Consider the following 13,308-nt stretch of genomic DNA (forward strand, 5'->3'; position numbering starts at 1 on the left):
TATACAGTGTGTCCCGTAAGAGTGGACTCCAGGAGTGTGTGTTTTAACTGACCATCTTCTGTCAGTGGAATAAAAGTCTTGCATTGCAAACATGAGGTCACAACATTGTGACACTGCACGAATGACAACATGCTGCTGCAGTTGTGATGTCATAATGCTGAAGAGCTGCTCTCATGATGTTACAGGGTTATTGTCTGTAAATTCACAAGATTGCCACGCTGCAATAGTGAGGTCACAAGACCCCTCCAGGACCCGGACTGGACAGCGCTGCTGCAGACACACTGACCCCTCCAGGACCCGGACTGGAGAGCCCTGCTGCAGACACACACTGACCCCTCCAGGACCAGGACTGGACAGCCCTGCAGACACACACTGACCCCTCCAAGACCAGGGCTGGACAGCCCTGCTGCAGACACACACTGACCCCTCCAGGACTGGACAGCCCTGCTGCAGACACACTGACCCCTCCAGGACCCGGACTGGAGAGCCCTGCTGCAGACACACACTGACCCCTCCAGGACCAGGACTGGACAGCCCTGCAGACACACACTGACCCCTCCAGGACCAGGACTGGACAGCCCTGCTGCAGACACACTGACTGACCCCTCCAAGACCAGGGCTGCAGCCCTGCTCCAGACACACACTGACCCCTCCAGGACCAGGACTGGACAGCCCTCCTGCAGATACACAGGCCGGCCCTTTTAACTGCAGCCCTCGTTACCAGGGGGACTCAGTTTGGTGCAACACAGATCGGAAGCAGCTGTCATCGGTAGCGGTTCTCGGCAGTAGTCGCTTTTATTTCTCGATGAATTAAAAAAATTAAAGGTCTTGGTTCTTGGAATGAGTTTCTGTTGCCGTGAAGGAAAATAAATCGGTTTATTTACCGTTTCCTTTTAGGAGTGTCTGAAATCCACGGATTGGCGCAGGTAGGAAGCGAATTTCATTGGAATTACTGTAATGGTATAACAATAATAATCATAATAATATCATCATCATATAATTTGAATGCCTACATCTTTTACACTGTAAAAGCCGGTTTGTGCAGCCCTGTCACAGGACCTCAGGAGAATTCAACGCCTCGTACGTTTGGGATAAAATGATCAAATATTCCTCTATTTTCGGTTTTGTTCGATTTCTCGGTTTCTGTTCTGTACGGTACAGATCCGGGCAGAGATGGAAAGAAATAAAACTGGACAAGTCGGGCTTTCACTTCGGGCTTTGTTTCCTTGTGGTTCTGGGAACCGCGGGTGCTGTGTGTGGGGAGTATTGGAGTGTAGTGTTTAATGACATGTAATATTCAGTAGTCAGTGTGTATTTGTAACAGGGGGTACCCTCTGCAGCTTCTCTCTCTTGACCGGAACCCGAGCTGTGGATCAGCTTTATTAATCTCTCGAGAAAGGCAACTGTCGGCTGCCCTCTGAACTCGTGTCTCGGACCCGGGTGCGAGCTCAGACTGCAGGCCCACTGACTGGGAAACTGTTTAGGCTTTTGTGATGTAAGATCATATCAGCCCCTTCAGTTCCTCCAGCCTGTCAGTGTGGGACGCTCCCTTCAGACTGAAGAGACTCAGTTCCTCCAGCCTGTCAGTGTGGGACACTCCCTTCAGACTGAAGAGACTCAGTTCCTCCAGCCTGTCAGTGTGGGACACTCCCTTCAGATTAAAGGTGTAAAGGGTGGATGCTGCACATTGGTGGTGTTAGTGGGATTCCCCATTACCTGTAAAGCGCTTTGAGTGGAGTGTCCAGAAAAGCGATATATAAGTGTAAGCAATTATTATTATTATTCAGTTCCTCCAGCCTGTCAGTATAGTTCACTTCTGTTACCTTCAGAGTGTATCTGGCTGCTCAACTCTATACTGATTATAGGTCTGTCATATTATAACTCCCAGTGAAGAACTAGTCCAGCTCCCAGTCCAGTCAGTCCAGTCCAGCCTGGAGAGTGTCAGACTGCTCTGTCAGTGTCAGTGGAGTCTGATTATAATCCCAGTGAAGAACTAGTCCAGCTCCCAGTCCAGTCAGTCCAGTCCAGCCTGGAGAGTGTCAGACTGCTCTGTCAGTGTCAGTGGAGTCTGATTATAATCCCAGTGAAGAACTAGTCCAGCTCCCAGTCCAGTCAGTCCAGTCCAGCCTGGAGAGTCTCAGACTGCTCTGTCAGTGTCAGTGGAGTCTGATTATAATCCCAGTGAAGAACTAGTCCAGCTCCCAGTCCAGTCAGTCCAGTCCAGCCTGGAGAGTGTCAGACTGCTCTGTCAGTGTCAGTGGAGTCTGATTATAATCCCAGTGAAGAACTAGTCCAGCTCCCAGTCCAGTCAGCCCAGTCCAGCCTGGAGAGTCTCAGACTGCTCTGTCAGTGTCAGTGGAGTCTGATAATAATCCCAGTGAAGAACTAGTCCAGCTCCCAGTCCAGTCAGTCCAGTCCAGCCTGGAGAGTCTCAGACTGCTCTGTCAGTGTCAGTGGAGTCTGATTATAATCCCAGTGAAGAACTAGTCCAGCTCCCAGTCCAGTCAGTCCAGTCCAGCCTGGAGAGTCTCAGACTGCTCTGTCAGTGTCAGTGGAGTCTGATTATAATCCCAGTTAATAAATAATCCAGCTCACAGTCCAGTCAGTCCAGTCCAGCCTGGAGAGTCTCGGTGTGAGAACAGAAACGATGTATCAGTATTAAATTGATGCCACAGTGTGCTGTTGGTCGCGTCTGTTTCCGTTTCGACACGGGAGGTCACTCCGTTCTGATTCACTGACGTCACACAGGAGAGCCGGGGAGGGGGGGGCTTCGATCGCGAGAGGGAAACCAGCCGCATTTGACGGAAACGGACGGAAAGAGCCGAAGGCGCCCGGTCTCTCGCTCGCTCTCTCGTTCGCTCGCACACTCCGCTGCCCCGCGCACGCACGCCAGCACGCACGCGAGGAGTCCGGCGGGTGCACGATCGCCGCATTTCACGCGAGCGGAGCGAGGGACGCGGAGGGTCGCGCCTGCAGCCACGCAGCCAGGACACGCGTGGATACCGGAGCGGACGGAGGGAGCGAGCCTTGTGCCCTGACAGCCCGTGCGTGTGCACTCATCCCTCCGCCTCCTCTCGGGACGGTAAGAGCGGAGCCGCGCTGGTGATGATGATGATGATGGTGGTGATGGTGACTGTCGCGGGGGGGGGCGGTGTGACTGCCGTGGCCGTGGCGGGGAGTGCGGTTCCCTGTCTCTGTGCTGCGTGGGCTGGGGTCTCCCCCGCGCGCAGCTGCTCACGGGAGGAACAGTCGCAGCGTGGACGCACGTCTCGCGGCCGGACCCCGGCGGACCCCGGCTCGCGCGCTGGCTGCTCTCGGCTGTGGCGTGGCGCGGCGAGACCTGCGTGATGAGCACAGCGTGCCGCCTGCGGTTCTCTGTACTGCACTGTGGAAAAGAGCCCACTGGAGACACGCGTGAACATATAGAGACTGTGTAGCGCTGTGTGATATCTAGAAAGAGAGACACTACAGAACCCTGAACAGACAATACACACTAGCCGAATATTTGACCAAGATAAGAAACAGATCCTGACGAAGTACAGGCTCAGTGACCACAGCCTGGCCAGAGAAACTGGACACAGACAGACCTGACTGTCCAGAGAGGACAGGCTTAGTGACCACAGCCTGGCCAGAGAAACTGGACACAGACAGACCTGACTGTCCAGAGAGGACAGGCTCAGTGACCACAGCCTGGCCAGAGAAACTGGACACAGACAGACCTGACTGTCCAGAGAGGACAGGCTCAGTGACCACAGCCTGGCCAGAGAAACTGGACACAGACAGACCTGACTGTCCAGAGAGGACAGGCTCAGTGACCACAGCCTGGCCAGAGAAACTGGACACAGACAGACCTGACTGTCCAGAGAGGACAGGCTCAGTGAGCACAGCCTGGCCAGAGAAACTGGACACAGACAAACCTGACTGTCCAGAGAGGACAGGCTCAGTGACCACAGCCTGGCCAGAGAAACTGGACACAGACAGACCTGAGAGACACTGTGTGGCACTGTGTGGCGCTGTGTGATATCTAGAGAGAGACACTGTGTGATATCTAGAGAGAGAGACACTGTGTGGCGCTGTGTGATATCTAGAGAGAGAGACACTGTGTGGCGCTGTGTGATATCTAGAGAGAGAGGCACTGTGTGGTACTGTGTGATATCTAGAGAGAGACACTGTGTGGCGCTGTGTGATATCTAGAGAGAGACACTGTGTGGCGCTGTGTGATATCTAGAGAGAGGCACTGTGTGGCCCTGTGTGATATCTAGAGGGAGACACTGTGTGGCGCTGTGTGATATCTAGAGAGAGAGACACTGTGTGGCGCTGTGTGATATCTAGAGAGATGGGCACTGTGTGGCCCTGTGTGATATCTAGAGAGAGACACTGTGTGGCGCTGTGTGATATCTAGAGAGAGAGACACTGTGTGGCGCTGTGTGATATCTAGAGAGAGAGACACTGTGCCGCTGTGTGATATCTAGAGAGAGGGGCACTGTGTGGCGCTGTGTGATATCTAGAGAGAGAGGCACTGTGTGGCGCTGTGTGATATCTAGAGAGAGGCACTGTGTGGCGCTGTGTGATATCTAGAGAGAGGCACTGTGTGGCGCTGTGTGATATCTAGAGAGAGAGGCACTGTGTGGCGCTGTGTGATATCTAGAGAGAGACACTGTGTGGCGCTGTGTGATATCTAGAGGGAGAGACTGTGTGGCGCTGTGTGATATCTAGAGAGAGACACTGTGTGGCGCTGTGTGATATCTAGAGAGAGAGACACTGTGTGGCGCTGTGTGATATCTAGAGAGAGAGACACTGTGTGGCGCTGTGTGATATCTAGAGAGAGGCACTGTGTGGCGCTGTGTGATATCTAGAGAGAGACACTGTGTGGCGCTGTGTGATATCTAGAGAGAGGGGCACTGTGTGGCGCTGTGTGATATCTAGAGAGAGAGACACTGTGTGGCCCTGTGTGATATCTAGAGGGAGACACTGTGTGGCCCTGTGTGATATCTAGAGAGAGAGGCACTGTGTGGCGCTGTGTGATATCTAGAGAGAGACACTGTGTGGCCCTGTGTGATATCTAGAGAGAGGGGCACTGTGTGGCGCTGTGTGATATCTAGAGAGAGAGACACTGTGGCACTGTGTGATATCTAGAGAGAGACACTGTGTGGCGCTGTGTGATATCTAGAGAGAGGCACTGTGTGGCCCTGTGTGATATCTAGAGGGAGACACTGTGTGGCGCTGTGTGATATCTAGAGAGAGAGGCACTGTGTGGCGCTGTGTGATATCTAGAGAGAGGGGCACTGTGTGGCCCTGTGTGATATCTAGAGAGAGAGGCACTGTGTGGCGCTGTGTGATATCTAGAGAGAGAGGCGCTGTGTGATATCTAGAGGGAGACACTGTGTGGCGCTGTGTGATATCTAGAGAGAGAGACACTGTGTGGCGCTGTGTGATATCTAGAGAGATGGGCACTGTGTGGCCCTGTGTGATATCTAGAGAGAGAGACACTGTGTGGCGCTGTGTGATATCTAGAGAGAGGGGCACTGTGTGGCGCTGTGTGATATCTAGAGAGAGAGACACTGTGTGGCCCTGTGTGATATCTAGAGGGAGACACTGTGTGGCCCTGTGTGATATCTAGAGAGAGAGGCACTGTGTGGCGCTGTGTGATATCTAGAGAGAGACACTGTGTGGCCCTGTGTGATATCTAGAGAGAGGGGCACTGTGTGGCGCTGTGTGATATCTAGAGAGAGAGACACTGTGGCACTGTGTGATATCTAGAGAGAGACACTGTGTGGCGCTGTGTGATATCTAGAGAGAGGCACTGTGTGGCCCTGTGTGATATCTAGAGGGAGACACTGTGTGGCGCTGTGTGATATCTAGAGAGAGAGGCACTGTGTGGCGCTGTGTGATATCTAGAGAGAGGGGCACTGTGTGGCCCTGTGTGATATCTAGAGAGAGAGGCACTGTGTGGCGCTGTGTGATATCTAGAGAGAGAGACACTGTGTGGCGCTGTGTGATATCTAGAGAGATGGGCACTGTGTGGCCCTGTGTGATATCTAGAGAGAGACACTGTGTGGCCCTGTGTGATATCTAGAGGGAGACACTGTGTGGCGCTGTGTGATATCTAGAGAGAGAGGCACTGTGTGGCGCTGTGTGATATCTAGAGAGAGAGGCACTGTGTGGCGCTGTGTGATATCTAGAGAGATGGGCACTGTGTGGCCCTGTGTGATATCTAGAGAGAGACACTGTGTGGCCCTGTGTGATATCTAGAGGGAGACACTGTGTGGCGCTGTGTGATATCTAGAGAGAGAGGCACTGTGTGGCGCTGTGTGATATCTAGAGAGAGGGGCACTGTGTGGCCCTGTGTGATATCTAGAGAGAGAGGCACTGTGTGGCGCTGTGTGATATCTAGAGAGAGAGGCGCTGTGTGATATCTAGAGGGAGACACTGTGTGGCGCTGTGTGATATCTAGAGAGAGAGACACTGTGTGGCGCTGTGTGATATCTAGAGGGAGACACTGTGTGGCGCTGTGTGATATCTAGAGAGAGACACTGTGTTGCGCTGTGTGATATCTTGAGAGAGACACTGTGTTGCGCTGTGTGATATCTTGAGAGAGACACTGTGTGGCGCTGTGTGATATCTTGAGAGAGACACTGTGTGGCGCTGTGTGATATCTAGAGAGAGACACTGTGTGGTGCTGTGTGATATCTAGAGAGAGACACTGTGTGGCGCTGTGTGATATCTAGAGAGAGAGACACTGTGTGGCGCTGTGTGATATCTAGAGAGAGAGACACTGTGTGGCGCTGTGTGATATCTAGAGAGAGAGACACTGTGTGGCGCTGTGTGATATCTAGAGAGAGACACTGTGTGGCGCTGTGTGATATCTAGAGAGAGACACTGTGTGGCGCTGTGTGATATCTAGAGAGAGAGATACTGTGTGGCGCTGTGTGATATCTAGAGAGAGAGATACTGTGTGGCACTGTGATATCTTGAGAGAGAGACACTGTGTGGCGCTGTGTGATATCTAGAGAAAGAGACACTGTGTGGCGCTGTGTGATATCTAGAGAGAGAGACACTGTGTGGCGCTGTGTGATATCTAGAGAGAGACACTGTGTGGCGCTGTGTGATATCTAGAGAGAGAGGCACTGTGTGGCGCTGTGTGATATCTAGAGAGAGACACTGTGTGGCGCTGTGTGATATCTAGAGAGAGACACTGTGTGGCGCTGTGTGATATCTAGAGAGAGAGATACTGTGTGGCGCTGTGTGATATCTAGAGAGAGAGATACTGTGTGGCACTGTGTGATATCTAGAGAGAGAGATACTGTGTGGCGTTGTGAGAAATACTCACTGGCTTAGTGACGCACTAACATTCTGACTGTTTTGCTGAGACAAGCTAACATACTCAGTGGTTTTTTGGTGAAGTGGGTTATTTAGGTTTAAGGTTTTATAAGGTTCAAGTCCAAGGGTGCTGTCTGTGTCTTCGTCTGGAGTGTCTGTGTCTCTAAACTCTGCACACAGGCTGGTATAGGGGACTCTGGAGTGTCTGTGTCTTTAAACTCTGCTCACAGGCTGGTATAGGAGACTCTGGAGTTTCTGTGTCTTTAAACTCTGCTCACAGGCTGGTATAGGGGACTCTGGAGTGTGTGTGTCTTTAAACTCTGCTCACAGGCTGGTATAGGGGACTCTGGAGTGTGTGTGTCTTTAAATTCTGCTCACAGGCTGGTATTAGGGACTCTGGAGTGTGTGTGTCTTTAAACTCTGCTCACAGGCTGGTATAGGGGACTCTGGTGCTGCTGTCATTTAGATTTATTTGAATTTCTTTCCAGGAACACAACAATGTCTCCAGCAATCATATCGCCAGAGAAACAGAGCGTCTGAGACTGAGGGAGAGAGGAGAGGGGGCCAGTCGATGGATGCTGTTTGGACCGAGGTGACTGTGCAATCTTCGCTAGCAAGGACACGAGGGATCGAGATAACGAGGGAGAGGAGGAGAGAGACTCTACTGCAGGTCGGTGCTGCTGAAGCTGAACTGAAATCAATCTGCAAGAGAACTGGAGCTCCAGCACTGTTCCAAGTGTCACTGTGCTGTAGTGTCCAGTCAGTCAGTCAGTGTCTCTGTGCTGTAGTGTCCAGTCAGTCAGTCAGTGTCTCTGTGCTGTAGTGTCCAGTCAGTCAGTCAGTGTCTGTGCTGTAGTGTCCAGCCAGTCAGTCAGTTTCTCTGTGCTGTAGTGTCCAGTCAGTCAGTCAGTGTCACTGTGCTGTAGTGTCCAGTCAGTCAGTCAGGGTCACTGTGCTGTAGTGTCCAGTCAGTCAGTCAGTCAGTCAGTCAGTCAGTCAGTCAGTCAGTCAGTCAGTCAGTCAGTCAGTCAGTCAGTCAGTCAGTCAGTCAGTCAGTGTCTCTGTGCTGTAGTGTCCAGTCAGTCAGTGTCTCTGTGCTGTAGTGTCCAGTCAGTCAGTCAGTGTCTCTGTGCTGTAGTGTCCAGTCAGTCAGTGTCTCTGTGCTGTAGTGTCCAGTCAGTCAGGGTCACTGTGCTGTAGTGTCCAGTCAGTCAGTGTCGCTGTGCTGTAGTGTCCAGTCAGTCAGTCAGGGTCACTGTGCTGTAGTGTCCAGTCAGTCAGTCAGTGTCTCTGTGCTGTAGTGTCCAGTCAGTCAGTCAGTGTCTCTGTGCTGTAGTGTCCAGTCAGTCAGTGCTGACCCCTCTCTCAGTGTGCTGACCCAGGTGGTGTCCAGCCATGGTGTGGTGTGAGAAGGGAATTCAGATCCTGCTGACCACAGTGGGCGCCTTCGCGGCCTTCGGCCTCATGACCGTGGCCATCGGCACCGACTACTGGCTGTACGCCCGCGCCTTCATCTGCAACAGCACGGCCAACTCCAGCCAGGACGACCCCCACAACAAGGACCGCAAGGACCCCGGCGCCCTCACGCACTCCGGCCTCTGGAGGATCTGCTGCCTGGAAGGTCAGTGGTCACCCCCGGGAGTCTGAGCCAACATGGCCGCCGAGGCGGCGCACGCTGCTCCGGCTCCTGTCTGTGGCTTGGGGCCTCGGGGGAAACAGTAGGCAGGTTTGAGCCAAAATGGCTCCCAAGAGACGCCAGTGTCTCTAGGTCATAGTTTGAGCTGGGGGCCCTTGCTTTTGGGTGCAGTGGAGTCCATTTTGGCTCATCCAGGGTCTCATGGGAACGTACAGATTTTCTGAGCCAACATGGCCGCCCCAGGGCCCAGTTTCTCTGCTCTGTAAGTTTCGAAGCTCAGTGAGTGTGGCAGTCGGGACCCCCGCACTGGGATGGGAGACATAGGAGCCATGTTGGATCACAGAGCCGACCCCCCCTACCCCCACAGCCACTGACCCAAGAAACGCGGTGATCCAAAATGGCGGGCGCAGGGGCCCCAGTTTCCTCACCTCCCTCCGTCTCTCTTGCAGGCAGCTCGTTTGACAGCCCCGCCTGGCAGCGTCAGGACCCCCCCGTGCATGATGTCGTCTGTGTGTCATGAGTCTCATCAGTCCATCATTTCCAACCTCATCCTCCATCACAGCCCATCTCTGTGTCCGCACGCCCGGAGACCGGCCCGCAGGGTAGACATCACTGCAGACACTCCTGGGGGGAGCAGTGTGTTGCAGAGAGTGACCGAGAGTGACCGATCAGGGTCAGAGTGACCGAGAGTGACCGATTAGGTTCACAACGACCGAGAGTGACCGATCAGGGTCAGAGTGACCGAGAGTGACCGATTAGGTTCACAACAACCGAGAGTGACCGATCAGGGTCAGAGTGACCGATCAGGGTCAGAGTGACCGAGAGTGACCGATCAGGGTCAGAGCGTGTCTGAGTGACCGATCAGGGTCAGAGTGACCGATCAGGGTCAGAGCGTGTCTGAGTGACCGATCAGGGTCAGAGTGACCGAGAGTGACCGATCAGGGTCAGAGCGTGTCTGAGTGACCGATCAGGTTCAGAGTGACCGAGAGTGACCGATCAGGGTCAGAGTGTGTCTGAGTGACCTATCAGGTCCAGAGTTACCGAGAGTGACCGATCAGGGTCAGAGTGTGTCTGAGTGACCGATCAGGGTCAGAGTGACCGAGAGTGACCTATCAGGGTCAGAGTGTGTCTGAGTGACCGATCAGGGTCAGAGTGACCGAGAGTGACCGATCAGGGTCGGAGAGTGTCTGAGTGAAGATCAGGGTCAGAGTGACCGAGAGTGACTGATCATGGTCAGAGTGACCGATCAGGGTCGGAGTGACCGAGAGTGATCGATCAGGGTCGGAGAGTGTCTGAATGACCGATCAGGGTCAGAGTGACGGGGAGTGACCGATCAGGGTCGGAGTGTGTCGCAGTGTGTCTGAGTGACCGATCAGGGTCAGAGTGACCGAGAGTGACCGATCAGGGTCGGAGAGTGTTTGAGTGAAGATCAGGGTCAGAGTGACTGAGAGTGACTGATCATGGTCAGAGTGACCGATCAGGGTTGGAGTGTGTCGCAGTGTGTCGGAGTGACCGATCAGGGTCGGGGAGTGTCAGAGTGACCGATCAGGGTCGGAGAGTGTCAGAGTGACCGTTTGGGGTCGGAGTGTGTACAGGGTGAGCAGGCTGTGTGAAAGTCCTATTAGAGCCTCTCTCAGTGCAGCGCCCAGCCGGTGTGTCTGTATGAACTTTTATTAATTGTCTGTCTCTCCACCAGGGCTGAAGAGGGGCGTTTGTGTTCAGATTAATCACTTCCCCGAAGACGCTGACTACGACCATGATGGTGCCGAATATCTTCTCCGTAAGTCCGCCCAGATGATCCGTGTCTGTGTGTCTGGAGCCGCGTGTTCCCCCGGTTCTGATCCGACCCGATGGTGTCTGTGTGTCCGCAGGCGTGGTGCGGGCCTCCAGCATCTTCCCCATCCTGAGCGCGATACTGCTCCTGCTGGGCGGAGTGTGTATTGCAGCCAGTCGCTTCTACAAGAGCAAGAGGAACATCATCCTGGGGGCGGGCATTCTCTTCGTCGCCGCCGGTAACTGCAGGAAGTGGGCGGGACCAGTCAGTCAGGGTCACTCTGCTGTAGTGTCCAGTCAGTCAGTCAGTGTCTCTGTGCTGTAGTGTCCAGTCAGTCAGTCAGTCAGTGTCTCTATGCTGTAGTGTTCAGTCAGTCAGGGTCACTGTGCTGTAGTGTCCAGTCAGTCAGGGTCACTGTGCTGTAGTGTCCAGTCAGTCAGTCAGTGTCTCTGTGCTGTAGTGTCCAGTCAGTCAGGGTCTCTGTGCTGTAGTGTCCAGTCAGTCAGGGTCACTGTGCTGTAGTGTCCAGTCAGTCAGTCAGTGTCTCTGTGCTGTAGTGTCCAGTCAGTCAGTGTCTCTGTGCTGTAGTGTCCAGTCAGTCAGTCAGTGTCTCTGTGCTGTAGTGTCCAGTCAGTCAGTCAGTGTCTCTGTGCTGTAGTGTCCAGTCAGTCAGTGTCTCTGTGCTGTAGTGTCCAGTCAGTCAGTCAGGGTCACTGTGCTGTAGTGTCCAGTCAGTCAGTCAGGGTCACTGTGCTGTAGTGTCCAGTCAGTCAGTCAGGGTCACTGTGCTGTAGTGTCGTCAGTCAGGGTCACTGTGCTGTAGTGTCCAGTCAGTCAGTCAGGGTCACTGTGCTGTAGTGTCCAGTCAGTCAGTGTCTCTGTGCTGTAGTGTCCAGTCGGTCAGTCAGGGTCACTGTGCTGTAGTGTCCAGTCGGCCAGTCAGGGTGTGATCTGACCCTCCTCTTGTGCCCCCAGGCCTCAGTAACATCATCGGGGTGATCGTCTACATCTCGGCCAGCGCGGGGGACATCTCCCCGAAGAAGGACGAGGACAAGAAGTGGCACTACTCGTACGGCTGGAGCTTCTACTTCGGCGGGCTGTCCTTCATCCTGGCGGAGATGGTGGGCGTGCTGGCGGTCAACATCTACATCGAGCGGAACAAGGAGCTGCGCTGCCGGTCGCGCACGGCGCTGTTCCCCGGCGCCGCGCCCACTGCGCCCGCCGTGCTGCGGCTGCCCGGCTACCGGCCGCGCCGGCGCTCGCGGTCCAGCTCGCGCTCCTCCGAGCCGCCGCGCTCCCGCGACCCCTCGCCCGCCGCCGCGCACGCCCACGACATCTCCCTCTACACGCTGTCCCGCGACGCCAAGCTGTACGGCACGGTGGACCGCGCCGCCCTCTACCAGCTGCACGACTGCTTCCCCAAGGAGGCCGCGGGGCTGGCGCTGGGCGGCACGCTGCCCGCGCTGTCCTCCTCCGCCTCCAGCGCGCCGGCCCAGCCCCCCCCGGGCAACCCCGCCCCCCCCAGCGGCGCCGGCACGCTGCCGCGCCCCCCCGCCGCCGGCACGCTGGACCGCCTGGGCAAGGACCGCGAGCGGGAGGTCTCCAACTCCAACACGCTCAACAGGAAGACCACGCCGGTGTAGCAGAGCGCGCGTCCACACCAGGCCTCCAGCGGACCGGCCTCCACACCCTCCTGACATCACTGCTGCAGCCCAGCACCCTCCTGACATCACTGCTGCAGCCCAGCACCCTCCTGACATCACTGCTGCAGCCCAGCACCCTCCTGACATCACTGCTGCAGCCCAACAGCCATGTGACATCACTGCTGCAGCCCAACAGCCATGTGACATCACTGCTGCAGCCCAACACCCTCCTGACATCACTGCTGCAGCTCAACACCCTCCTGACATCACTGCTGCAGCTCAACACCCTCCTGACATCACTGCTGCAGCTCAACACCCTCCTGACATCACTGCTGCAGCCCAGCACCCTCCTGACATCACTGCTGCAGCCCAACACCCTCCTGACATCACTGCTGCAGCTCAACACCCTCCTGACATCACTGCTGCAGCCCAACAGCCATGTGACATCACTGCTGCAGCTCAACACCCTCCTGACATCACTGCTGCAGCCCAGCACCCTCATGACATCACTGCTGCAGCCCAACACCCTCCTGACATCACTGCTGCAGCTCAACACCCTCCTGACATCACTGCCGCAGCCCAACACCCTCCTGACATCACTGCCGCAGCCCAGCACCCTCGTGACATCACTGCCGCAGCCTCTCCACACCCTCCTGACATCACTGCCGCAGCCCAACAGCCATGTGACATCACTGCTGCAGCCCCTCCACACCTTCGTGACATCACTGCCGCAGCCCAGCACCCTCCTGACATCACTGCCGCAGCCCAGCACCCTCGTGACATCACTGCCGCAGCCTCTCCACACCCTCCTGACATCACTGCCGCAGCCCAACAGCCATGTGACATCACTGCTGCAGCCCCTCCACACCCTCGTGACATCACTGCTGCAGCCCAGCACCCTCCTGACATCACTGCTGCAGCCCAGCACCCTCGTG

At 55.2% G+C, this 13,308-nt stretch overlaps 1 protein-coding gene and 1 long non-coding RNA gene across 5 annotated transcripts; one reads left to right on the plus strand and one right to left on the minus strand.

The window, feature by feature from the left end:
• The first annotated feature begins 301 nt into the window (after positions 1-301).
• On the plus strand, positions 302-12,508 carry cacng8b (calcium channel, voltage-dependent, gamma subunit 8b). Of its 4 annotated transcripts, none has more exons than XM_088619955.1 (6): positions 302-926; positions 7,809-7,990; positions 8,690-8,941; positions 10,653-10,736; positions 10,828-10,968; positions 11,706-12,508. In XM_088619955.1, exons 3-6 carry the CDS (start codon positions 8,716-8,718, stop codon positions 12,371-12,373), a joined length of 1,119 nt encoding a protein of 372 aa, XP_088476081.1. In that variant the 5' UTR covers positions 302-926; positions 7,809-7,990; positions 8,690-8,715; the 3' UTR covers positions 12,374-12,508. The 4 variants fall into 4 exon arrangements, with proteins under 4 accessions (XP_088476081.1, XP_088476080.1, XP_088476083.1 ...); XM_088619954.1 differs by lacking the exon at positions 302-926 and adding an exon at positions 2,048-3,082; XM_088619957.1 differs by lacking the exon at positions 302-926 and adding an exon at positions 2,048-3,082 and having other exon boundaries at positions 8,703-8,941.
• Positions 7,774-9,753, minus strand: LOC148640497 (uncharacterized). The gene is made up of 2 exons (XR_015930394.1): positions 9,385-9,753; positions 7,774-9,025 (listed from the first exon to the last, which is right to left on the minus strand). It is a non-coding gene; the product is annotated as an uncharacterized LOC148640497 (long non-coding RNA).
• Positions 12,509-13,308: the final 800 nt, after the last annotated feature.

Source organism: Lepisosteus platostomus, chromosome 25 (genome assembly GCF_059453375.1).
Source record: "Lepisosteus platostomus isolate fLepPlt1 chromosome 25, fLepPlt1.hap1, whole genome shotgun sequence".
Classification (NCBI taxonomy): domain Eukaryota; kingdom Metazoa; phylum Chordata; class Actinopteri; order Semionotiformes; family Lepisosteidae; genus Lepisosteus; species Lepisosteus platostomus.

Coding starts and splice junctions, on each gene's coding strand:
- cacng8b (XM_088619955.1), top strand. CDS start 8,716: ATGGTGTGGTGTGAGAAGGGAATTCAGATCCTGCTGACCACAGTGGGC. Junction 8,942..10,652: donor GAGGATCTGCTGCCTGGAAG/GTCAGTGGTCAC, acceptor TCTCTCCACCAG/GGCTGAAGAGGGGCGTTTGT. Junction 10,969..11,705: donor CATTCTCTTCGTCGCCGCCG/GTAACTGCAGGA, acceptor TTGTGCCCCCAG/GCCTCAGTAACATCATCGGG.